General features: G+C 39.1%; 3 protein-coding genes across 13 annotated transcripts in view; 2 read left to right on the top strand and 1 right to left on the bottom strand.

The window, feature by feature from the left end:
- Positions 1–268: 268 nt before the first annotated feature.
- Positions 269–23,238, top strand: ABRAXAS1 (abraxas 1, BRCA1 A complex subunit). Of its 8 annotated transcripts, none has more exons than XR_002648185.3 (10): positions 269–395; positions 2,465–2,555; positions 6,810–6,846; positions 10,553–10,619; positions 12,550–12,743; positions 13,507–13,626; positions 14,605–14,689; positions 17,313–17,427; positions 17,802–18,335; positions 22,702–23,238. XR_002648185.3 is itself a non-coding variant. In XM_022599342.3 (9 exons), exons 1-9 carry the CDS (start codon positions 309–311, stop codon positions 18,236–18,238), a joined length of 1,233 nt encoding a protein of 410 aa, XP_022455050.1. In that variant the 5' UTR covers positions 269–308; the 3' UTR covers positions 18,239–23,238. The 8 variants fall into 8 exon arrangements, 6 of the variants coding, with proteins under 6 accessions (XP_022455050.1, XP_089768320.1, XP_089768316.1 ...); XR_002648183.3 differs by having other exon boundaries at positions 22,647–23,238; XM_022599342.3 differs by having other exon boundaries at positions 17,802–23,238.
- Positions 20,145–25,651, bottom strand: MRPS18C (mitochondrial ribosomal protein S18C). 2 transcript variants are annotated; one of them, XM_022599343.3, is made up of 6 exons: positions 24,848–25,650; positions 24,033–24,085; positions 22,049–22,132; positions 20,944–21,001; positions 20,345–20,404; positions 20,145–20,260 (listed from the first exon to the last, which is right to left on the bottom strand). In XM_022599343.3, the coding sequence occupies exons 1-6, from the start codon at positions 24,945–24,947 to the stop codon at positions 20,184–20,186; spliced, it is 432 nt and encodes a 143-aa protein (XP_022455051.1). In that variant the 5' UTR covers positions 24,948–25,650; the 3' UTR covers positions 20,145–20,183. The 2 variants fall into 2 exon arrangements, with proteins under 2 accessions (XP_022455051.1, XP_089768322.1); XM_089912196.1 differs by lacking the exon at positions 20,944–21,001 and having other exon boundaries at positions 24,848–25,651.
- Positions 24,966–25,651, top strand: part of HELQ (helicase, POLQ like) — a 56,768-nt gene continuing 56,082 nt past the window's right edge. For 2 of the 3 annotated variants that reach the window (XM_089912177.1, XM_022599336.3), the window contains exon 1: positions 25,199–25,559. In XM_089912177.1, coding sequence (XP_089768303.1) covers positions 25,368–25,559 — 192 coding nt within the window. In that variant the 5' untranslated portion in view covers positions 25,199–25,367. Of the gene's footprint in view, positions 25,560–25,651 lie in introns of all 3 variants that reach the window. The other variant, XM_089912178.1, reaches the window with a different exon arrangement.

Below are 25,651 nucleotides of genomic sequence, written 5' to 3'. Positions count from 1 at the left end.
TCAGTAGCAGCTAGCCACCAAAAGCGCTGTCCGTGGCCTGGCGCTGGGCAGAGGTGCCCAACACCGAGAGGGACGAACCAGAGCCCTCGTCAGAGCCGCCAGCTCCGCACCAGAGAGCCCCAGCGACTACCCACCAAACCCGCCCCTCGGGGGAGCGCGCCGCGGCCAGTGCGCCGGCGCAGATCCCGCCTCCTCTCTCGGCCCCGCCTCGCCGCCTCGCCGACGCGCCGCCGAGGACCCCGCCCGGTGCGGCCCGCGCCGAGCCCTGTCAGCTAGAGCAGCACGGCGGCGGCGGCGGCGGCGGAAGCATGGAGGGTGAGAGCACGTCGGCGGTGCTCTCTGGCTTTGTGCTGGGCGCGCTCGTCTTCCAGCACCTCAACACCGACTCGGACACGGTGAGCCGAGGACCGGGGCGGGCTCTGGCGTCACCTCAAAAAAGGACCCGCGCGCGCGGGCGCCGTCCCGGCCGCCGCCGCCCGGGTCCCGCACGCGGGCTCCCGACGCCGCCGCCGCGCCGGCTCTGTGCAGTCGGGGCTGCCTTCTCCCGCTCCCGGGCGGCCCCGGAGGTTGCCTCCGGTGGTAAGCCTTTTCCAGAGTTAGCCCTCCCTCTCGCAACCAGTGTTTATTTCCGCGCCCCGCTCGGAGTGTCTCGCACACCCGCATTTCTCTCTTTCAGTAGTCCCCCTTTTCTGGTTCATTTTGGTTGTGAAGGAATAGAAGGTTCACATAGCGCTCTCCCGCTACCGCTCGCTGGGAAGGTTGCCGGTTAACTTTCAACTAACTACCGACAGTGGTTTTCGCAGACAACTCAATTTTCCCCTTCAGAGCAGCTACTGTGCACGTTTGTTGAAATGGAAGGCTTGTAAAGGAATGAGAAATGATGCATCCAGTGGCTATTTTGGGGGGAATCTTAATAGATGAAGATTAATTTCGTATATTGGATAGCTGACTTTTGTTTGCATTGGTATCAAATTTATTAGGTTGTAAGGCCTGAGCTAGTTCCTTGTCGGATGCTTTCGGTTGTAATTTAAACATTTAAGTTTATCCTGAAATATTACATATTTAAATGCTTATTTCACACTTTCGCCTAGGTTCAAAACCTCTAGGTGAAGTCGTTTTTTAAAAAAAATATACAGTACCTATTTTTAAAAACTTTCATTTTTATGAAATTAAAAAACACTGTAAAACTTTGAGTCTGAGAAGTAGTGTCCTAGAGTAAGTGTGTAGTAACTTGCTAATACGGTTTAGAGAATACCATACTGAATAAAACCTAGTGATTTCTGCTAAATTTTGTGCCCTCACTTTATAATAAAGGCTTGCCTTATCCAAAATAGTTTTTTGGTGTAGTCCTAATAAGGCTGGAATTGCTATCTTTCATGTATGCAATTTTAAATACACTTGTAGATTAACACGTAGCAAAGAGCAAATATATGATGATTTAAAATGTGTGTGGCTGTAGAAATTACTGTGGAATACCTTAGTGTAAACATAACCAGAGTGGGACTGTAAGTCCTCTGTAGCTTAAAGGATTAGCACTTGCAAAGTACTGTAGTGTTAGAGAGGACTCTGTTCCTTAGATCTTTTTCCTAAAGTCCTTAAAAGGTGGTTTGATGGAGAGCTGTACTTGCATTGTCTCTTTTCCAGGGGTTTGTATAGAACGCTAGAGAGTAGAGTTCCGTATTGTTCCCCTTTGATTCTAGCAAAGACTCACATTGTGGAAACATTACTTTTGTGTTTTTCTTTTAATGAAAAAAACACATTTTTTAAAGCATTTTTAACTAAAGAAGTTATAAAGACGGTAAAAAATTCATTGTCAAGCTCATTGGGTTTCTAAATGTGCCAAGAGAAATAAGTGAATTCTCTGAAACTCAAAGAGATCACTGCTATGGTGGCAAAATGCCTGCATTTTAAAAAGAACCAGGGCTCACAGCTCCTCTTTTATACAGCAGACTCTAATATTGAATTACAGGTCTTTGATATTGTGCACATGCTTAATCTAAAAGCCCATCCTGTGTCATTTCATAGCTCAGAAGCCTCCACTGACTCCCAGAAGCATGTGCTGTTAATCCAGACTCCTTGGCCAGTCATTCAGGATGGTCCATTATTGGTGCTGTTCATAGCAACCTAAGATTTCATTACAGATGGGAGGCTTCTATTCTCAGGCTAACTGCTCTACTCCTTGTTCCTTGAGCATTGTGTTCTCATTTCTGCCTTTAAGCCTTTTATACTTCCAAGAGTGCTAAAGTCACAGTGGTATTTACAATCCCTTCTACTTGTGTTTTTTAACCTGGTTATGTTGCCCAGGTAAACTGGAATGCACCTAGTCTTTCTTTTGTGTGTGCTCCAGCTGGTAACACACGCTTGTACGTGTTGTAAAATTCTTGGGAAATACTGGTTAGTTAAGTGACTGAACTTGGAAATTCTATCAGTGTATTCCATATACTGCTTATTTTTATCCTTATAGGAAGGTTTTCTCCTTGGGGAAGTGAAAGGTGAAGCGAAGAACAGCATAACTGATTCTCAAATGGATGATTTTGAAGTTATTTATACAATTGGTGAGTCACTTATTTCTGTGTCTTCTATTTTGATAGTTTATGCTGAAAGGGGTCAGTATAAGTTACTTTTTAAATTATTAAGAAATAGATATCAGGACTTCCCTGGGTCCAGCGTTAAGACTCTGCGCTTCCACTGCAGGGGGTGCGGGTTCCATCCCTGGTCAGGGAACTAAGGATCCCACGTGCCGCGTGGTGCGGCCAAAAACTAAAACAAACAAAGAAACAAAAACACCAGAAATAGGCATGAATTTTTTAAATCAACTTTTTAATTTTATTTATTTATTTATTTTTGGCTGCATTGGGTCTTCGTGACTGCATGTGGGCTTTCTCTAGTTGCAGCCAGCAGGGGCTACTCTTCGTTGGTGTGCATGGCCCTCTCATTGCGGTGGCTTCTCTTGTTGAGGAGCACGGGCTCTAGGCGCGCCGGCTTCAGTAGCTGTGGCACGTGGGCTTAGTTGCTCTGCGGCATGTGGGATCTTCCCGGACCAGGGCTCGAACCCATGTCCCCTGCATTGGCAGACGGATTCTTAACCATTGCGCCACAAGGGAAGTCCCAGAAATCAAAATTTAAAAGGAATATATTGCACTCATTTCTCAGTTAAAGTTATGGCTATGCCCTAGTCTAAAGCAAGAAACAATATGAGACATAGGAAGCAGATTAAGATTACTGTGGGGAAAGAAGGATGAAATAGCTCCTGTGTATATGTGAGTGGCAGAAAGGTGATCCAGCAAAAGAAAGAACCAATAAGCAAGACCAAGAAAAAAGATAAAACAGGTTCAACAGAAATGTAAAATGTTGCAGAAAAGTTGGAAGATGAGAACTGAAAAAACTCAGTGATTAAATAATTGGAAACCTTACGTAATTTCAGAAGTGTAATGGGGAAAAAGCCAGACTGCAGAGGGTTTGAGAAGTGGGTGGTGAAGCAACTGCAGCTGGTGGCAGCTGTTCTTTCAGAAAAAAAGGGAAACGGAGCTTTAAAATACATAGGGAGTTTTCTGATTCTCTAACATATGCATTTTTTTCCTAAGCATATATATATATATATTTTTTTAAAACAAAATTGGTGGTATACTTTATAAAAAATTTGGCGTCATGACCATTTTCTCATAGTAAATAATCCTCTAAATATTATTTCTTATAACTGCATTCTATTCTCTATGGTCTTACTCTTATGACTGTATGTGATTTTAGTTGTCCTTTAAATAAATAAATTATAGTCAGAGTTTCCAGTTTTTCATTATCATAAATTATACTACAGGGAACATTTTGGTACATAAATATTCTACACCTATTATAGGTAGATTTCTGGAAATGGTGTTACAGTGTCAAAGGGTGTGAACATTTTTAAGGTTCTTGATCTGTATTAGCAAATTGCTTTCCAGAAAGATTATATCAGTTTATACTCATACTGTACTTTTTGTTTGCTACTTTAAAAAGGTAAAAATTGAAGTATATATGTAAATTTAGTACATATGTATAAAGTAAACATATAAATTTAAACTCACTCATTAAAGTCACCTCTGTGGCAATGACTTGGTTTCATGAGTATTTTTTCACTCATTAATACTACACATAATACACACATATAAATGTATGTGTATTTTTATATTCATAAGTGGGATCATACTATATACATGGATAAATATCTCCAAGATATCATTAGTGCAGAGTAGTATGAATGTGTATAGTTTGTCATTCTTTCTGATGTCTTCGTATTCCCGTTGTATGAATGTACCATAACGTACTTAACCAGCTATGGATGACTTTTTATTTTTTTATTAATACAAAACAATGTAACAATGCACATTTTATGGTGCATATATCTTTGTGCCTTTGAGTATATCTGAAAGCAAAATTCCTAGAGGTAGGCCATTACCTTTTGGAAGAGTTATGTCATCTTAAGACTCCTCTGCAATATGTGAAAGTACCAGGGTCCCCCTACCCTTATCACCATTGGGTATTATCAAATCTTTTAATCTTTGCCAACTTGATAAGTGAAGAAAAAAAATTTTAATTTGCATTTCTTTTTTTTTGAAGTAAGTTGATTTACAGTATTATATTAGTTTCAAGTATACAGCATAGTGATTCAATATCTTTATGGATTATACTTCATTTAAAGTTATAAAATATTGACTATATTCCCTGTGCTGTACAATATATCCTTGTAGCTTATTTACTTTATGTATAGTAGTTTGTACCTTTTAATCCCCTGCCCCATCTTGCCCCTCCCCCTTTCTAATTTGCATTTTTAAATTACAAATGAGGTTATGTGTTTGACTTTTGGGGAGACCTTTTTATTTGAAAAGAACAAGCCTGTTCCATGCTTTGACTATATTTCTGCTAGGCTATTTTGCTTTTTCTTATTGATTTGTAATGCTATATCACAACTTAAGGAAATTGGCCTTTTGTCATGTTACACATGTTTATATTGTTTATAATTTTATTTTCTTAATGTTTTTCTTTCTGTTCACACGAGCTTAAAAAGCAAGCCCTTAGGAAGTCTTTCTTCCCTAATTGTAATTGGTATGCTGCCCAAAGTATCTGACATATTTTAGGAGTTTAAATAAGCAACCATTTATCGAGCAACTCCACTGTGCTAGGAGCAGTGCTAAGCTTCAAGGTATCTGGCAAGTGCTGTAGTTGCACTCAAGTATTTGCTTAAATTATTTTAAAATGTTGGATTACTTTAAAACAGGTGGCAAGATCTACAAATTACTACATTGCTTTGGTTAATGAGATTTTCATCATTTTATTATACTGTGCCTTATCTACACCAGATTATGTTTGGCCGGTTATCAGTTACAGACTGTTTCTGTTCAGAGGGATTTATCTGAGGGTAACATATGTTTGCTGGAAGGAAAATATCTGAAGAGGATGATAACTTTTCCACATTTTGTAATAGCCTGAATTACTTTTATAGTAGTGTGTATATATATATATAATAGTATAATGTCAATAACTTTATATACATATCAAGTTATTGAAATGGTGACTTCATGTAGTTTTCTCCTTAAAGATAGCCTTTGCATGTACAAAGATGCAAAGATGTCTGCATTCTTCAGATGTTTACTTGAAAAGATTCTTCAACAGCAGTTTGATATTGGGTTTCCTCACCTAGATGAAGATTCACAGATTCTCCATAATCAAACTGATGTCTTTGATTTAGGTGACAAGTGAAATTGCTAGTACTCTGGGTAGGATCTCCCCAAGGAAGAGAACATCATAGTCACAGGAATTATCTGAAATAGGTGATTACTGCTAGAGTGACCCTGTAAATGGTATCTGACAAAATTTGATTGTTGACACAGGGACACATAAAGATGGGCTGCCTAGAAGAATATGTATTGTCTTGATGACTTTCTGTGTGAATGTCTCACTCCTTTCACTGTTCCCTACTGAATCTTTTTTTTTTTTTTTTTTTTGCGATACGCGGGCCTCTCACTGTTGTAGCCTCTCCCGTTGCAGAGCACAGGCTCCGGACGTGCAGGCTCAGCGGCCATGGCTCATGGGCCCAGCCGCTCCGCGGCATGTGGGATCCTCCGGGACCGGGGCACAAACCTGTGTCCCCTGCATCGGCAGGCGGACTCTCAACCACTGCGCCACCAGGGAAGCCGTCCCTACTGAATCTTGAGGGATCTGAAAGTTTGGGATGATAGAGGAAACATTATATTCATCTTGATACTTTCATGATTTGTAATGATGTCTTGTGATAGAATTTAATCTGTTTGCACAGCACCTGCAGCAACCAGAAGTTAGATGTATTTAAATGTATTATTTCTATTGACAGGAGAATAAAACTCACCTCTTCAGAGATGTTGGACTTCTTTTCTTTAGTCTACAATTAACATTGACATATCCTTTATGAAAGAACCAGTTGGAATAACAAAAGAATTCCTTTAGCAGCTGTTTTTTATCAGTTGGGTATAATTACAGCATCACAATTTCAGAACTCAATGACTATAGCAAGTGTGACTTCATCTTTTGTGTGGCCATTACTAAACCTATTTAGAAGGAGTATAGCATTCTATCAGTAGTTATGAGTGAGGTTCTGGGTTTGAATTTTGCCTCCACCAACTTAATCTCTCTGCCTGTTACTTCATCTTTAAAGTGGAAGGAGTGATAACATCTGTCTCATAGGTTTGTTGTGAGGAATAAACGAGATAATGGTAAAGTACATCCTGGCATGAAGTGCTCAATATATGTTATTCAAATGATACTTAATGTAATCATAACTAAAAATTCTTTTTTTCCAGACATTCAGAAGTACGTTTCATGCTATCAGCTTTTTAGGTGAGTAGTAAGAGCAAGTAAATGATCCATTGTGAAAATTATTCTCTGCAAGTGAATTTTTGAAACTAACAAAGTATCTTAGTTACACCTGGTGGTACAGATTAAAATGTAAAGACTCTTTTTAAGTACCTGAAATTCACGTGTTCATTTCAACCCTAATAGTTCTTTCTCTGTATTTATCTGCTTCCTTTAGCTGGTCTTCACTGCCTCTCCCAGGTACCAGTTTACCTTGAGGATTGCTTTTCCTTCTCCCACCCAGTCACTTCATCGCATATTATAAACTCAGCAACATGTTCTCATACATTAACAGCAGCCCTTTTTTCTTTTTATTCCAGTTTATTTTATCATCTGTTTCTTCACTTATATTTTTTAATATTATCTTTTGTCTATTAACTGGTTAGGTTCTTTATCTAACCCGCTTCCTATTACTTTTCCAGGGTGGAAACTTGTACTCATAGTCCTACAGATAGTAGTAGTACTCTTAGCCCTGATAGGCTATGATATTGTTAAAAACTTTTAATTGAGGTATTTACATAGAAAAGTATATAAATCAATGATGTTTCATAAAGCAAACAACTGTAACCATAAACAACACGGTGTAGTTTTGGTGAAATAGCTTTATGATTTATATAAACCATACATGAAAAATCAGCATTACTGTCTTACAGTCACACTGTATGTACCATTTCTAAGGTTGTGTAAGAGTTGCCATGGAACATAGTGTTAAGGTGAGAAACACCATTGGTAGGTGTGACAGAAGGCTTAGTGTGGTCTTAAACTGCTGTACCAGAAAGGGGCACAGCTCCTACATTGCCTAATAGACAATGCGTATAAAAAATATCTTTTGAATGAGGGACTCTTGGTGGAGACTCATAAATAGTACTTTCTTGAGGGACTCTGGGCCAGCAATGGATTAAGGAGGGAAAGTAAAAAAAAAAAAGGTGATTCAATACCTTCTGGCAACTACCTTAAATAATTAGACCAACTTAATATGAGTCTTAGAGCCGAGGAGGCCATCTGATCCAGTGATGAGAAACCCATACCTAGGCCTTTTATTTATTTATTTATTTATTGGCTGCGTTGGGTCTTCGTTGCTGCACATGGGCTTTCTCTAGTTGCAGTGAGTGGGGGCTACTCTTCATTGTAGTGCGTGAGCTTCTCACTGCAGCAGCTTCTCTTGTTGCAGAGCACGGGCTCTAGGCACACGGGCTTCAGTAGTTGTGGCACATGGGCTCAGTAGTTGTGGTGAGCGGCCTCTAGGGTGCACAGGCTCAGTAGTTGTGGCACGCAGGCTTCAGCAGTTGTGGCTCGCGGGCTCTAGAGAGCAGGCTCAGTAGTGTGGCTCACGGGCTTAGTTGCTCTGCGGCATGTGGGATCTTCCCGGACCAGGGATCGAACCTGTGTCCCCTGCACTGGCAGGTGGATTCTTAACTACTGCACTGCTGAGGGAAGTCCCTCAGCCTTTTAGCTTTACAAAATTAGGGGATGGGGGGAAGAACTGGTTAGTGGTAGGGCAAAATTAGAAGAATCCGGATTTCTTGAGCTCTAATCCAACAGCATACTATGCTGTTTCTTTCTTGTTTTAAATCAGGGGTCCCCAACCCCTGGGCCCTGGACTGGTACCGGTGCGCGGCGGGTGAGTGAACAGAGCTTCATCTGCCGGTCCCCATCGCTCGCATTACCACCTGAACCATCACCCCCCACCCCCATCCATGGAAAAACCATCTTCCACGAAACCCGTCCCTGGTGCCAGAAAGGTTAGGGGCAACTCTTTTAAATGATGTAGATGGAACATGTTAAAAACAAAGTCTTCTGATACCATACTTCATGGAATCCGAGCTGGATAAGCTTAAATAACCAGTTTTATGTTTCTGATACAGAGGTGGCAGAGTACAGCCCCATGGCCTGTTTTTATATGGACCTCTATGAATAGTTAATATATTTTTTAAGAGTTAAAAAAAAAAGAACAATGGAGGAATATGTAACAGAGACTGTCCAGCAAAGCCTAAGATATTTACTATCTGGCCCTTTATAGAAAAAGTTTGTCAATCCTGCTCTGATACATTGGTTGCAAAGTTTGCCACTGAAATACACTGTTTCCCTTATCTCAGAAATCTAGGGGGAATTTGGAAAACAGCCCATTGAAGCCTAAAACTTAAAGTCACTTTAAAAAAATTGCACAGTTTAACATGAATTCTACTGTACAGTATATCTATTTCTACAAAAAAAAAAACTGCCCCCCTTCCCAGAAGCTTCACATAAAAATCAATGCTTGCACAGAAGACGTACACTTTTATCCTGTTGTTTTATATACCCTGGTGTATTGCATTATGTCCCAGTTTGAGGAGCTCAGGAGTGGACCATCCTAGAGAAACACAGGAATAAACTCTTGTATTTAGATTTTTCACGTTGGAATAAATAGGTAAGATGGAAGGATCTGTTCGATGAGCTGAATTATCCCCCTTTGGTAGGTGGAACACTTTGTAAGTTAAAAAGAAAAAATATATTGCCTATTAGGATATGTTTTTTCCAGTTTTATGTAACTAAATTTTTTCAGTGTGTAGATTAGAATTACCAGTAAAAACCTATTATAATGAATAGTATTTGTCAAAGATTTTGCATAATAGATATTACGTCATAGAAAAGAATATTGTTGATCTTGATGAATGTTAAAAAGAGGAGAATATTATTTGTAATCCCTGGAGGGGAAAGAAAGCTGAAAGTAAATGCTTTAGAATCTTTTAGAATTATTTTTCAATTCTCCCTAAATCTTTGACATTCCAACTACAGAACAGAAGTCACTAAACTAAACCAATACCTATCCTCCACCCCCCCAGCCCCCCAAAACAAAAAAACCCCAACTTCTCTTAATTTAAGAATAGCTTTTGGAGGGCTTCCCTGGTGGCGCAGTGGTTGAGAATCCGCCTGCCAATGCAGGGGACACGGGTTCGAGCCCTGGTCCGGGAAGATCCCACATGCTGCGGAGCAGCTAAGCCCATGAGCCACAACTACTGAGCCTGCGCTCTAGAGCCCACGAACCACAACTACCGAGCCCACATGCCACAACTACTGAAGCCCACGCGCCTAGACCCCATGCTCCACAACAAGAGAAGCCACTGCAATGAGAAGCCTGCACACTGCAACGAAGAGTAGCCCCCACTCACCGCAACTAGAGAAAGACCGCGTGCAGCAATGAAGACTCAACGCAGCCAGAAACAATAAATAAAATCATAGAATAAATGTATAAAAGAAAAGGATAGCTTTTGGAATTAGCAATGAATAAATTGTCTTTATGGTATTGTGCTGCTTCATTACTCACATTACATTCTTTTGTATGTATCATTATTGTAAAAAAAAGTTTTAATGAATAAATTGTGAACTAGCTATGTGAACTTAACAAATACCTGTATTTAATGGAGAGTTTGTTTTGTTTTAGGTTAAAAAAAAAGTGTTACGCAAACTTATCCTTTAAAGTTCCTCCACTCTTTTTCCTTTTTCATTGCTTATGGACTGCATATTTCTAGCACTTTAAGTCTGTTAATTTGAGAACTTTCTCTCCTATTTAATTTAGAACTTCATCTAACAGGCAATAAGTATATGGATTTTGGTTGGGTAGTTAGGCTAGGAGTAACTACAATTAAAAGTGCTAATAAAATAATTCATATTTTTAGCTTATTTGAAATGCCTTTAATTTTGGCTTTTACAGCTTTTATAATTCTTCTGGTGAAGTAAATGAGCGAGCGCTGAAGAAAATATTATCAAGTGTCAAAAAGGTATTCCCTGATTTACCTTTCTTTTTTTCGTATTATATGTATTATTTTCAGCTCGTAAAAACATGTAATACTTTGACAGAACTTTAAAGCAGCATTTGTCTTCACAATGTCCTATGTAAAGCAGGTGAGGAAAGGCTTGTTCTTTCTAGAAACTCAAAGGGGTTTCCCTGAAAGCAAAGCTAGTCATTAAAAATCTTCATCTTGTTCTCATCCTCTTGACTACTCTGATTTACATTGATCTCACGTACTCTAGGACTTAATCCATTGCTGTTCTTTTACTTAGCTACAAGTTACTATTTTTCCTAGTGCAGGGATGATTTCCTGTACAGCACCTAATTTGGATCCTCTGTAGCCCACTTGGTGTTCAGTTAAAACTTGCTGAATGATCAAAATCGTTTTTTTTTCCAAATAATTTTTTCTTGGTACTTTTTTCCTCTTAAAACTTTTTGAGGGACTTCCCTGGTGGCGCAGTGGTTAAGAATCTGCCTGCCAATGCTGGGGACATGGGTTTGAGCCCTGGCCCGGGAAGATCCCACATGCCGCAGGGCAACTAAGCCCATGCGCCACAACTACTGAGCCTGTGCTGTAGAGCCCACGAGCCACAACTACTGAGCCCGTGTGCTGCAACTACTGAAGCCCGCGTGCCTAGAGCCCGTGCTCCGCAACAAGAGAAGCCACTGCAATGAGAAGCCCGCGCACCCTAACGAAGAGTAGCCCCCACTCGCCGCAACTAGAGAAAGCCCACGCGCAGCAACAAAAACCCAATGCAGCCAAAGATAAATAAAAAATACAACACATTTGTTTAGCGTGTTATAGTTTACAAAACCCTTTAATATGATCTTAATCTTGGAACCAGCTCTGTGGGGTAGGTGATAACATTCCCATATAAATTTCAATTAAAAGCTATTGGGTTCAGTTTACTTACTTAGCAAACCAAGTATCCATACAGGAAGTTAACTAGTTTTCATTGGTGTTTTCTTCATTTAAATTTTGACTAAGGGTTAAAAATGTTAAGACAGTAAATGCCATTAAGAGAAACTAGAGGAAGTTAAGAATTTATTTTCTTTAATCTGTGTTGAATAAAATTGTAGCCTGGTAAGTAAATGGAAAGTAATTTAACTGCAAGTCAGTTTGCATGCTTTATAAAAGGTAAAGTGTATTCTTAAGTGTACATTTTGTTTAATATAGGCCCCAAATCTTGGTAAATATTAAGAAAGCCATTTTTTAAAAAATTTTATTTTTTATTTATTTTTGGCTGCTTGGGTCTTCATCGCTGCGCGGGGGCTTTCTCTAGTTGAGGCGAGCGGAGGCTACTCTTCATTGCAGTGCGCGGGCTTCTCATTGCGGTGGCTTCTCTTGTTGAGGAGCGTGGGCTCTAGGTGCGTAGGCTTCAGTATTTGTGGCACGTGGGCTCAGTAGTTGTGGCTCCTGGGCTCTAGAGCACAGGCTCAGTAGTTGTGGCGCACAGGCTTAGCTGCTCCACGGCATGTGGGATCTTCCCAGGCCAGGGCTCGAACCCGTCCCCTGCATTGGCAGGCAGATTCCCAACCACTGTGCCACCAGGGAAGTCCCAAGAAAGCCATTTTTTTTTAAGTTTATTTATTTATTTTATTATTATTATTTTTTTGCGGTACGCGGGCCTCTCACTGTTGTGACCTCTCCCATTGCGGAGCACAGGCTCTGGACGTGCAGGCTCAGCAGCCATGGCTCACGGGCCCAGCTGCTCCGCGGCATGTGGGATCTTCCCGGACCGGGGCACGAACCTGTGTCCCCTGCTTTGCAGGCGGACTCTCAACCACTGCGCCACCAGGGAAGCCCAAGAAAGTCATTTTTAAGGTTGCCAGTTTTACTGCTTGATTATGACAGTAAGATACATAATAACTGTAACCATTAAGGTATTCGCCTGATGTTTTTCTATATTTTCTTTCAGGATGTGGTTGGTTGGTATAAATTCCGACGTCATTCAGACCAGATCATGACATTCAGAGAGAGACTGCTTCACAAAAACTTACAGCAGCATCTTTCAAGCCAGGAACTTGTTTTTCTGTTATTAACACCAAGTATAATAACAGAAAGCTGCTCTACTCATCGGCTGGAGCATGCCTTATATAAACCTCAGAAAGGGTAAATGTTGGCCAGTCACTGGCTGTTTTCAGCTAACAGAAAAATGTACTCAATATTTTTATTGTACTTTTTATGGCTTACCAACTATTTTCGTATATTGTTGCATTAGATTGTCACAATAACCCTTTTTAGCCTTTCTTACCATCGGTTCTTTATATGGGAGAATGAATGTCAGATAAGGAAATTAGAAGCCCAGTATGGAATGATGACTTGTGTTTCTGGCATTGAGGATTTGCTCTTATTTACCATAAGGTGGAAAAAATATGCATGCTTTAGGTATTGGTTGCTAAGGAATATAATGTAGAACTGAAGCCTGCATACCTGAGCAGCTTTTCTCTAACCTCTGCCAGGAAGCAGGGTGGTTCTTGAGGATCTGCCAAAATGAGTTAATAGGACTCCCCGCAGGTTATATAGACAACATTTTCATGGAGTATGAGAATGAAGTTAAAAGAGTACCAAGGAAGAGTAGTTTTATCATTCACGAAAGATAGGATGAATCGCAACAATACTGCCTTTATTTTTACATGTGGTGATCAGTTAAAATAACCATTAAAGTATTATTTCACAGTCATCTTACACTATGCACATTTCACAGTTTTTAAAAGCTATTTGCCTCAAGTCAGTAAATTCTGTCATGGATAAGTAGCAAGGAATGGGGTTTTGTTTTTTAATCTTGTAGGGGAAAGGTAGTCTATATACTAATAAGTAGATGCTAATCTTTCACTTTATTTTAAATTTACTTTTAAAATTTTTATTTCTTCAGGCTTTTTCATAGGATACCTTTAGTGGTGGCCAATTTGGGCATGTCTGAACAACTGGGTTATAAAACTGTATCTGATTCCTGTATGTCCACTGGTTTTAGTCGAGCAGTAAAAACACACAGGTGAGATTCCTCAACTGCTTCCCCACTAAACTTAACTCCTATTCATTTTTTGAAGTTAATTTTTTTTATTACACAAGAATAAAAATGAAAGGAAAACTGACTAATGACATTACTCAAGTAAACCAGACTTTTAATTTCTCAGTATTTCCTTCTAGCACCTGTCCATTTATAAAATACAAAAGAGAGGGGCATTGTTGTATAGCCTACATATTTTAACATATTTATTCTAAGAATAAGGAGCTAGCCTCAAAATAATAATTTTCTAAGGCAGCAGTTCAGATTAAAGGCAAGAAATTAGATTGGATAGGAAATAAAGACAAAAAATGAGGCTTTAGCCAAGACTTACACTGTAGACTGCTGAGCTATAACTTTTTTGTGGGCAATAAGGGATTAATGTCAGAAATAACAACACTGGTACTACAGGATACTTACTAAGTGTAAACTTTATGAGAATGATGGACTAGATTTCATTTATTTTTGTGTTCCCACAGTGCTTAACAGTGTCTTATAGAAATTGAATACCACATTTCATTGATACTAAGACACAGTTTTACATTTATCTCAAATTGGGATTTTTACAAAACATGCCTTAGAATTGTTTTTCTTTTTTCTTCGTGGTATATAAAATAATGTTGCCTCTTTCAATCAATGATGACTTAAACTCAGTAAAATAATTGACTGATCCTATTGCCCAGAAAGAACTACCCCCCCTTCAGTCTTTATCTGTTTTCACTGAACCTCTTTTCTGAGTCCTGGAAATAGTACTTAGGAGGCTAAAAAGTTTGCTGAGGTGAAGATAGATAACTAGGTTTTCTGGTTGGTTTTACTTATTCTGTAAATAAGTAGGTTGACAAAATTATTGTCCCTACAAAGCCAGTAAAAAGAATCATCTATTGTTCCTCAACTACGAATAAATTTTTCATTGTATTATTAAATGAGTTCTGTACATTTGCCTGAGGAAATGGTAATATTTTACAGCTCTAAATTTTTTAAAGAAGATGGATCTTTAAAGGAGGTACATAAGATAAATGAACTGTATGCTTCTTTACAAGAGGAATTAAAGGTAAGTTAAAAAAACATTTAAAGATCACCTATAGAGTTCATATCACATTGCTCACTGAATATATGTTTATGGATAACCTGACAGTTGATTAGACATAAATTTTTGTATTAGTTTAGCTTCAGTAACAAAGGCCTCCATCTTGGTGGGCTATGAAAACAAAAGTTTTGTCTCACTCACATTATATCTTGGCTGCAGCTCTGCTCCTGTTCTAAATGTCATGTTCATTCTAGGATCCAGCCCACCTGTGGGACATGCTCTTCTCATGACAAAGGGAAAGAGCAGGAAAGCTGGTGGAAATTCACAACAGCTCTTAGAATTTCTGCTCAGAGCTGGCCTGTCACTTCCACTCACATTTCATTGGCCAGAGGATGTCATGGCAATAGGCAGGGAGATATAACCCTTTTACAGGATAAAAAAGGGAGCAAATATTTGGGAACAAAAAAGTCTACAACAGTACTAAGTTCTACCTCATTGTGTCCATTCAGGTCCCTTGAGGGGAGGGAGCAGGAGTGGCAGGGAGACTTGCAATGTAAGTTTGACACCTGAGGAAGGAGACAGGGAAAGGAGAATGATTGGGTAGGAAGAGCTTTAGACTGCAAGGCCTGAAAAATTTCAGCCAGGCTGATGGAGAGTCTTTGAGCAAAGGCATCCTACAGGAATAGAATTATACCGATATCCTCACTGTGCTCAGTCGGTGGCTAAGAGCAACCTAGGAGAAGCATGACCTAAGCACAAGCACAGTAGTGGACCCAAAAAGATGGCACCTGGAACTGTCAGTCAGCTCTGCTTCCTGCAAATGGAGATCTGAGTAGTATATTCCATGGCCACAATACTCACCAATAGAGCACACTAAGAGAAATGGGGTTAATGCATTTTACACACTGATAATATTGCACATTGTTTTTTAATATAATACAGGAATTTTAGAAAATAGGAAAACATCCAGAATCCTACCATTGTAACTTAACTCTTTGCACTTTCCAATTTTCTCCAGTTTCCCCCTAATGTATACATGCTTTTACATTGTTGACAGTGATGGGGACATAGAAATTTGTGTCATGATTTTTATTTGATGTACAATTAAACACTTTCCACATTTTAGTTCTTTTTAATAGCAGTATATTTCTTAGAGCAGTATATTAGAACTCTAATGTGAAAAGTACCAACTTGGGGACTTTCCTGGTGGCACAGTGGTCAAGAATCTGACTGCCAGTGCAGGGGACATGGGTTCGAGTCCTGGTCCAGGAAGATCCCACATGCTGCAGAGCAGATAAGCCTGTGTACCACAACTACTGAGCCTGCGCTCTAGAGCCCGCGAGCCAAAACTAGTTCGCCTGCGTGTCACAACTACTGAAGCCTGCACACCTAGGGCCCGTGCTCTGCAACAAAGAGTAGCCCCTGCTCACCGCAACTAAAGAAAGCCTGCACGCAGTAATGAAGACCCAACGCAGCCAAAAATAAATTAACTTTAAAAAAAAGTACCAACTTGGGCTAAATTAGGGAATGTAGAGGTATGTGAGAGGAACTGTGGGCAGAAGGCCACTGAGCTCTAGGAAGGAATTGGAACCAGGAGCTTGAATGCCATCAGAACTTTAACTCCTGGGAGTTCCCTGGTGGTGGTTAGGATTTGGCGCTTTCACTGCCATGGCCAGGGTTCAATCCCTGGTCAGGGAACTAAGATCCCACAAGCCGCACCAAGTGGCCAAAAAACAAACAAACAAAAAAACTAACTTTCTCCCTTTGTGTCTGCCTGTTGGTTTCCTTCATAGTATTTACAGATCTTGCTGTTTATTCACCCACTGGCTGACCAAAGAGCTAACCTATAGCTTCTGCATTTAATCTCTTCTATTCAAGAGATTAGGATTTGCCTATTGGCTATTGTAATTAACTCTGCTTGGGTCAGCTAGGGTGAAAGTTGGTGAAAGGGTTACTGGTGAACTCTTATGGCAGGATGAACAAGTTCATGAGAAGTAAGCTGGGCAGATGTTCCATGAAGTATCCACTAAAACTGGCTCTAACAAACCATTACACTATAATTGGAAATTAGTTACTTTTGATTTGACACTATTCTAAGAAATATCATCTTATATAAATTTTTGTTACTGATTCAAGATATATTCCCCAAATGAAATCACTGAGTCAAAGGATATTAGTACTTAAAAACTGATGACACATAAGGCCATTCTGCTTTTCAAAAGTAGTTTTACGGGAATTAAAATCTTCAGTAGTTTTCTTTTGTAATAGTGAAAGTCACTTTGTTATTGGCAGTTTCTTAAATGTTTGCAATAAGTATGCATCTCAAAATAGTACAGTATTTTTTGTTTTGAAGCAGTTAAATATTTTTGTTTTTTATTTCTGTGTATTATCTAGGAAATAACTTGAATGATAAAACTTTGTATAAATAGGAAGTTAATATATCTGGAAAGCATTTTGTAACCTATGAAGCACCATAGAAATGCTTGTTGGTGAGTTCCTCCAGAAAATAGCAAAATAAAATAAAATTTTTATAAAGGAAAATATTTGATGTTATACACCATGAAGGATTTTATATTATTTGTGAACGTAGGTTGTAGTATTACAACTTGGAACTTTATCTATGCTCTTAAATTACTTTATTTTCCAGAGTATATGCAGTAAAGTAGAACACAGTGAGAGAGCAGTAGAGAAACTACTAAAGGATATAAACAGATTAAAACGAGAAATTAAAAAAAGAAAGCAAGCACAGATTCAAGCAACACGTAAGTAAAAAGTTCACATATCACTACTTTCTGTGCTTTGAAGAAAAATTCTCACTGATTGGAATAATGGATGAGCTGCTTGCACTAACTGATCAATTTGTTCACTTTAGGATTAAAAATAACTTTCATTAATACTCTTAAATCCCACTGAACAGAGAACATGGTACTACTATAGATATACTACCTTGATGTTAAAAAATATAACAACTTTAATTTTCTCTGAGGATATTGTGGCATATAAATTTGGGATTATCATTTCTCTTAATTTAGATAATTTGATATGATTCTTTAAAGTCTCTGACTTTACTAACAGGTAACTATAAAACCTTTGTAGTATAAATACTGTATGTTGAAATATTTGTTTGTTTCTTTAGGAGAGAAGAATGTCCAGAAAGACCCTCAGGAGAACATTTTTCTTTGTCAAGCTTTACAGACCTTTTTTCCCGATTGTGAATTTCTTCATTCATGTGTTATCTCCTTGAAAAATAGACACATTTCTAAAAGTTGTTGTAATACCAACCACCATCTCAATGTGGTAGACAACCTGACCCTAATGGTGGAATATACTGACATTCCTGAAGCTAGTCCAGCTGGTAGTGCACTGCAAATGATTAAGCGTAAAGCTTCAGGTACAGATGGTGGATGGCAATTCAAGAAGTCACGGCTGTTAGAGATACAGAACCAACCATCTAAAACAGATACTGATAGCAGTAACCAAGAAAAGTCATCCACAGTGAGCAGCCCAGAAACAGATGAAGAGATTGAGAAAATGAACGGTTCTGGTGAATATCCACAGTCTCCTACCTTTTGATTCTTTTAGGCTGAAAGGAGATTTTTCATCAGATGAAGGGTAAAGCCAAACATGGCTATTGTTTTTACTATGTTCAGCTCTTTGCAATAACACATAGGTAAGTTCTAGTTCATTTATCTTATAAAGTACTTTAAATTGAGTCAGTTCAGAATTTGAGTACAGAACAAAGCCTGGTAATGCAATATGTTTGGGATCAGCAGTTGGTTAGTTAGGTGAAAAGGCCAGCTAAGTGGGACTCAAATGATACATAAATAAGGTGTCTATCAGAGATTTCACTTTAACATAAAGCATAAGTGTACATTCGTCAAACTTTTGTTGCAGGGCCAGAAACTTTACGAATGTGTTGGAGTTCCTATGTAAATCAAACCCATTACTTACCCTATATAATCCCCAATTTTAGTTTCTTTAAAGAAATTTGCAAAGCAACCTAAGTACAAAATGCTACTAGGTTTTTTCATTTTCCATTCCCAATCTTATTTGTCCTAACCACACCTAATTTGAGAACTATTTTTTTTTAAAAGCTAGTTATCTTTATCAAGTCTTCTCAGAGCATTTACTTGGTTTTCACTGCAACTGAAACTTTATTTTTAATGCTCATATTCATCACTACAAAAATACAACTGATAAGGTCTGGGAACAAAATAGATGACTCTTGGTAATGTAGAACTCAACAGGTTAAGAGTCATGGGCTTCCGTGTGATTTTTAAGGAGGATGTAAAGCCCCTGTTTAATCCAGTGAGTTGGTTAAGTGGAGGTTGGTTAAGAGAGCTTTTACTGTTTGTTTTTTCTATTTATCCTTTCCATAACAGAATTTCCCATGAAGCATAATCACATGATGCCTTCATGCTTTACTCACTGGGTGAAATGCTGAACCCACATGTTGACCACTGCTCTTCCATCACTTATTTCCTAAATGATAGAGCAAATTCATAGCTAGTATCAAAAACTATCATCTTTTATCTATGTGTTAACATGCATTAGTTACCATGGGGTGTTTATGAAGCCCACATAATACCAGGGATGATTTGTGCAAATAATGAGTTGCTGTTGGGATTGCTTTACTAGTTACATAAGAAGCACAGGGCAGGAGAGGAAATGGGGTTCATTCTGAACCCTAATGTTAAAATAATTAAGTCTGATGTCCCAACTTTCAGGGTACTAAATGAAAAGGAGGAAAAGAATCCTTGTAGGACATTTTTTCTCAGTTATTCTCCATCTTTTGGCGATCAGTTTGTATCACTGGAGTAAGAGAAGATGATACAACAGATTGCCTATGGATCGGTTTATTTACAGTACACTACCAGTTCATGATAGACTAGTCCAGGAGTAAATGTTAGGTCCTGTGACAGACAGCACCACTGTTCATCCCCACATAACATCTCTACAGAGGGAAGACCCATAGTCCTAGCCAGGCATAATTATTTACGTGTTAGAAAATCTTCCTTAGCAATTTCAAATCCACACTCTGTCATGTGGGATTTGTACATTATATAAGCATTCCACTTTCCTGCACCCATATCCCTACAATACTATTTACAACACAGAATCTGGGCCTAAAGTAAAATCCCAATACAAGTCATCCCTTCCATGTTTAACATCTCATTATCAGTGGTATGCTGTATGAGCTATTTGGGGGCCAGATATAAGTGAAAATCCCATAGTACCTTTTTTTAATTCATATGTATGTAAAATATAACAAGTATTAACATTTTAAATAATCTGATTTACTTAATGAACATTCTGATATGGAGAGGAAACTTCACACTTGAGACACTTTTTCCTCATATAATTTCAAATTATTAAGAATTAAAAACATAATACTTTATAGTTTGATAAGATTTAGCCTATCAGTTCTCTACTCAAAGGTTATTAAAGCTTACAGTTTGAGCCAGTATTAATACCACACAACTGTAAAATAAATTTATTGATGATAACTTTATAGAATTTATTCCCTGTATTTGATGTTACAAACTTTAGGGTCTTTGAGATATGCAGGATCCTTGTATGTAACTGGCATAAACCCTGTAAAGAGATAATGAAAGTTCTTCACAAAAGATAATGAGCAAAATTTTGGTTAGCATAATTCAGTTTTTCAGATGCTCTTACCCATTATTTGAGCTCTCTTAATTGCTTTTGTGATTTCTTTTTGTTTCTTCCCACAGAGACCTATAAAAGAAATTGCTTTCTTATTCGTAAAAAAATGCCAGTAATCAAAATGCGTAACAAATGTCTATGTCATGGAAGGATTGGAAAACCTGTAAAGAGCCAGATAGTAACTATCTTAGGCTTTGTGGGCCATACAGTCTCTATCATCATTACTCAATTCTGCTGTTGTAGCTCAGACACTGGAAACTAAGCTATTTACAAAAACAAGTGGCAGATCCGATTTGGCCTATAGGCAACAGGCCCCTGGTTTAAATAATAGCCTGGGGATGATTATAGTATACTCCCAAACAGCAAAGCAATTTTTTTTAAGCCCAAGTTTTCTACATATTGTCAGCCTATAGTTAACTGAGTATAAGAAGACATGCAAAATAATTATCCTTTGGCCTAAGAAGAGGCTTTCTCAAACTAGCCATAGTATCTGGTGTCATAGTAATTTGTAGCACTATTTGAAAATCTGCCAGTTTCCTTAAATAACAGAAGTAGCTTTATATAAGTCTTACCTACATTTAAGTTGCTATAATATATAGAAAACAAAATACCTGTTATGTGCCTTCCATAAATGCATCCAGTAAATGGAGAAATAAACTGGGATAAAAGCTGTTTTGAGTTATATTTGAAAAGGAAAAAAATTTACATTAATACACTTGTTATTCAATCTTGAATGGTAAATTTAAAAAAAAAACCTTATGCCACACCTTCAAGTTATGTAAAGGTTTATTAATACATTTCAGACAAACTTCAAAATATGAATAAAAACACTGAATTATGTTCATTCTATTAATAGGTCATCTTTTTAAATAACTAAAGTAATCACCAAAGTTGACATCTCTTATCCAGTGTGTCAAAAAATCTATACAACAGATTAATGAGCGTATTCTTTCAGTGCTAAAGCTGTTCTCTTGACTTTTCCACAGATAACTTTTCTCAAATACTGTTGCTTTTATAACAAGGTACAAAACGCTTCATCTATCATGATAGGCTATCACATAATATCAGACTACAATGAGGTCTTCAAGATGCACAGGTACATCAGGCCGTTTGCTGTTATTTAGGTTTTATTAATTTAAATTCTTTAGCACTTTCTATGTACCAGGCATCATTCTAGGCACTATGCATAATCCTAATACGTTGCATTTTAAAATTCCTTGGCTTTTCTCCCACCAAGGCAGCTATCACTTTATACTACTGTCAGTATACTTAGCTCCAGCACCATTCTCTCCCCTAAATTTGCCACTTTTAATTTGCTGAGTGCTCGACAACAGATAAAATTACATTTGAAATAGCGATATTGGTGGTGAGGTAGAGATCAACTTCACCAGAGGAGCTTTTCCCAAACTACTGAACTCCACCAACTGAGAATCACTGCCACAGCGAGCTACTGTAAAGACATTTTGGGCAAAGAAAAAAGAGGAATGCTAAGCTGAATTAACAGTAAATGAGGGACAGCCAAGGGGCTCTTATTTGAATAAAAGAGATGCCTTGTATCAATACGTAGAAGTATAACGAGATCTGAAATTATGAAGTCGCTAAAACAGTCACCCTACACAAAGCCTGTTATAAAAACTGACTTGCTTCTCTATTGTATTAATAAAGGAGCCAAAATCCCAAAATCAAGTATCATAGTGAAGTAAAACCAGATCTCACCTGTACATTCTTATAATCTACACGTTTTCCACACAAGATACATTTTTTCAGAGGCTCCTTATAAGGATTTTCCATTGGAACAGGCTAAAGGAAAAAAATATATGATAATATAGTTTGTATTAACTTTGAATCGAAAAAACTTAAAATCTTAGGTTACCACATTTAAATCTCTCCAAGGGATTAGTTGTACCTTTCTTACTGTGAAAGAGGATACAACAGCTAGGCTTGTAAAGGAAAAATCGAGTATTTCAGAAAAAGATTCACTATTTTAAAGGTTTCAGTGTACTCAAACATATTTTGTGCAAGTGTCTTGTTTAAGTTTGGCTAAGGAGGAATTAAGTCATGGAGGAGGATTCTGGGATAAAATATAATCTTTGGAGAAAAAAGGGCTTATGGGAGGGGGGAAAAAAATTCAAATCTTCGATAAATGATTCTCTCCTCAAATGCTTTGTCCAGACTGTAGGTGACTAAAAACTCTCAGATTTAAATCAAGAAAAACTTAAGCACAACAGATACCATATGAAATTCTTAAATTATAATCCCTAAATCCATCCCCATATTTCTCTAGATGTTTTATCGCTATTTTTCTTGTAAAAAGACAATGCAGGACTTCCCTGGTGGCACAGTGGTTAAGAATCTGCCTGCCAATGCAGGGGACACGGATTCGAGCCCTGGTCCAGGAAAGATCCCACGTGCCGTGGAGCAACTACCCCGTGCGCCACAACTACTGAGCCTGCGCTCTAGAGCCTGCGAGCCACAACTACTGAGCCCGCGTGCCCGTGCTCCGCAACAAGAGAAGCCACCACAATGAGAAGCCCGCACACCACAACAAAGAGTAGACCCCGCTTGCAGCAACTACAGAAAGCCTGCGCACAACAACAAAAAAAGCCAACGCAGCCAAAAATAATAAATAAATTAAGATAAAAAAAGACAAGGCTTAGCGTAATACTATCAGGTTCTTTGACTACAATTTTATGGCCCCAGACTGTTTTGTAAGTTTCTGTCAGCATTTTTCGTTTTTCTTTGTTCACTACTGCCTCTAATGCTTCTATCACAAGGCCTCCCTCCTAAAATCAGTTTAGGTGTCTCCAGTATAGATTCTTAATGTAGAAATGGCTATGGAAGTCCCTGAACCGCTGTAGTTGTATGCAAATTTTCAAATAAATGGGACTGTGTGCCTTTTTCTGGGAGAGCCCATAGCTTTCATTAGTCTTAGTGGGTTTAATGACCTAAAGAGGAGCTCTAGTAATTTCCTTTACTCTCTTGACTATGGTGTGAATTAGATGACCGAGATGGATGCTCAGAGGGACTAGAGGGGTTCTTCTGTTTTTTTCCAACTCCTCAAATGTTCTTAATCCAATTTACATTCAGCTTACCTGTAATGACTGTGTTCCTTCTCTACACTGTGCAAAGTGCTTTATATGGTCTGATTAGTGTCAAATTATCTTTGCATGTAGCAAGAAAACCTATACTGCCCAAGCCCAATGATAGTACTTGAAACCCATAAAAATACATCTACAGTTTAGAAGAGACTGTACTTAATGTTCTGGTATAAAACTTTAATTTTGATCCCGCATTTATTAAAGCAGCCGCCACCTAGCCAAAGTGATGAATAGGAGGAAGACAAAATTGAATTTGAAATGAGGAAGAGAGCCAAGGTATATGTAAACTTTGTACAATCCCTTTGTTAGGTTTTCTGCAATTACTGCATGCACCAAAACTACCTTTTTAAATTCCCAAAGCACATATCTAGGAAGCAAAATATGGTGTTACAGAAGCCATGCTTCTTGCTAGGAAGCTAGGGATTCTCTTACTTCAAAATTCACTTAAGTAACTACTCAATAAATTATAATTTTCAACACAGACTAATGATTATCATCTTAATTGTTTTTGTCCTTCAGCTGAACTCTATTCAAATAGCAAAGACATAAGAACTTGGTCGTATTTGCAAATGCTTTATTACAAGTAAGAAAAAAATTCTTACCAGGTCCTCATTGCTGGTTACCTGTTTACATTGTGAACAACTTCTCCACAGCACTGCAATTAAACAGAAACAGCAACGAACTAATTATTTTCGTTAGCTGAGCAGCTAAGGAAAGATTTTGCTTCTGTGGAGGCGAGATGAATTAAGGGACCTAACAGAAAAGAAAGGTTTTATATTCATTATACTAACAAGGTTAAATGAAGGTTAAAAGTCTTCAGATTTGAGGCAGAGTTAGACTTAGGATAAATGTGCTTTCTGGGGCTTTGGGAAAAGGGCATATATATCTCCACCCATACAACCTCCCTGTTCCGGAAATTTATATTCCCTTCTCTCCATGGGAAGAGACAGATTTTAATGCAAACTGAAAGGCATTGTCATACCAAAGGAAAATGAAAAGATTTTTACAGACAAGCACAAAGTAGATAAAAGTGCAGAAATGATAGATTCCAGGGCCCATGTCTCAATTTCGCCCAGATCTGGGCCCTCAGACATCTGGAATTTGCTGCTAGGTGACTGAAAATGCTCCTGCCTTACCAAGTCTACCCGAAGATCTTGGGCAAGTCCCTGCCTCTTTTTAAGAATCACCCCATCACTCTCCTCGTACGTTTAAAAAAAAAAAAAGTACTGGGCTATATTTCACGCCCTCTTCAGCTTTAAAATACTAGTCACGGGCCACTACAGATTCCCATTTACCTTGGAGAAAACTGCCTAGACACCGGAGTCCTTTAGCTAACAGTGACGACTCCACCGACCTAATAAGGGCTAAGCCAAACGGCTGCAACGCTATAAAGGAACCTAGGATATAGAGACTTTACCTGCATGAGCCCCAGAATCTGTGAGGCAGACAGCAGCCGTTACGAAGTGCGTTAACGCTCTCCTTCCTAGCCCACTGCAAAGGGCTACCATAGCTGCCATGGTTCGTTGCTCCTCCTCTTCCTTTCCTTTTGCCAAATCGGATGGACAAGCCACTTTCGGTATGCTTCCCCTGTTAGCCCAAGCACTCGGTTCAAAGGTTCCGAAGGCGAGCGCTGGGAATCCAAGGAAAGAGCAGGTGGGGATTTCTATGCACCTGCGCAGTACCTTCCCGTTCTCCTCCTCTCCCTCTTGCCGCGCCGCAAGATTGGACGAAGAGAGGGCGGGCTCCTACGTCTGTGCTTCCGCTTCCGGTTCAAAGCCCTGACAATTGGTTTGTGATCCCTCCCAAAGGTGGATGGAGAGGCGAGCGCAGTTTCCGCCTGTTGCTACCGTCCCCCTGTTGCTGCGCGCACCCCTTCACTGGGGTTTGGCAGCTGGGTCACGCGGAACGACATCCAGGCAGGGCCCCCAGCCCCTGCCATGGATGAAGGTTGTTCCCGCATCCGCCGGCGGATGTCGGTCCGCAAAAGGAACCGTCGTAGCTTGGAGAGCGTTTTTGCCGCCCTCACCGCGGCCGTGCTTAAGCCCGGCGATGAGGAGAAGGAGGACGAGGACGAGGAGACGGTGGCTGGGAGCCGGCGGCGAAAAACCATGGACGTGCAGCCGGTCGAGGTACAGCCCCGTCATCTCTCAAATTCCCCTGAGTTCCACGTTCCATTTCCTACCTGGGTGTTGATGATACAAATCCAGGTCTCCCACTGCGC

The sequence above is a fragment of the Delphinapterus leucas genome, chromosome 5 (assembly GCF_059928025.1).
Source record: "Delphinapterus leucas isolate spDelLeu-1000000601 "Yukka" chromosome 5, BTC_Dleu_Yukka2, whole genome shotgun sequence".
NCBI lineage: Eukaryota > Metazoa > Chordata > Mammalia > Artiodactyla > Monodontidae > Delphinapterus > Delphinapterus leucas.
This window is presented reverse-complemented; position numbering and strand designations above follow the sequence as displayed.

Bases quoted from the DNA above. Each gene is read 5' to 3' on its own strand.
- ABRAXAS1 (XM_022599342.3), top strand. From the start codon at position 309: ATGGAGGGTGAGAGCACGTCGGCGGTGCTCTCTGGCTTTGTGCTGGGC. The intron at 10,620-12,549 runs GTATTCCCTGAT...ATTTTCTTTCAG, and splicing joins TATTATCAAGTGTCAAAAAG to GATGTGGTTGGTTGGTATAA. The intron at 17,428-17,801 runs GTAAGTAAAAAG...TTGTTTCTTTAG, and splicing joins AGCACAGATTCAAGCAACAC to GAGAGAAGAATGTCCAGAAA.
- MRPS18C (XM_022599343.3), bottom strand. From the start codon at position 24,947: ATGGCAGCTATGGTAGCCCTTTGCAGTGGGCTAGGAAGGAGAGCGTTA. The intron at 22,133-24,032 runs GTAAGAATTTTT...TTTTTCCTTTAG, and splicing joins TAACCAGCAATGAGGACCTG to CCTGTTCCAATGGAAAATCC. The intron at 20,405-20,943 runs GTATTTTGTTTT...TTTCTTTTATAG, and splicing joins TTATGGAAGGCACATAACAG to GTCTCTGTGGGAAGAAACAA.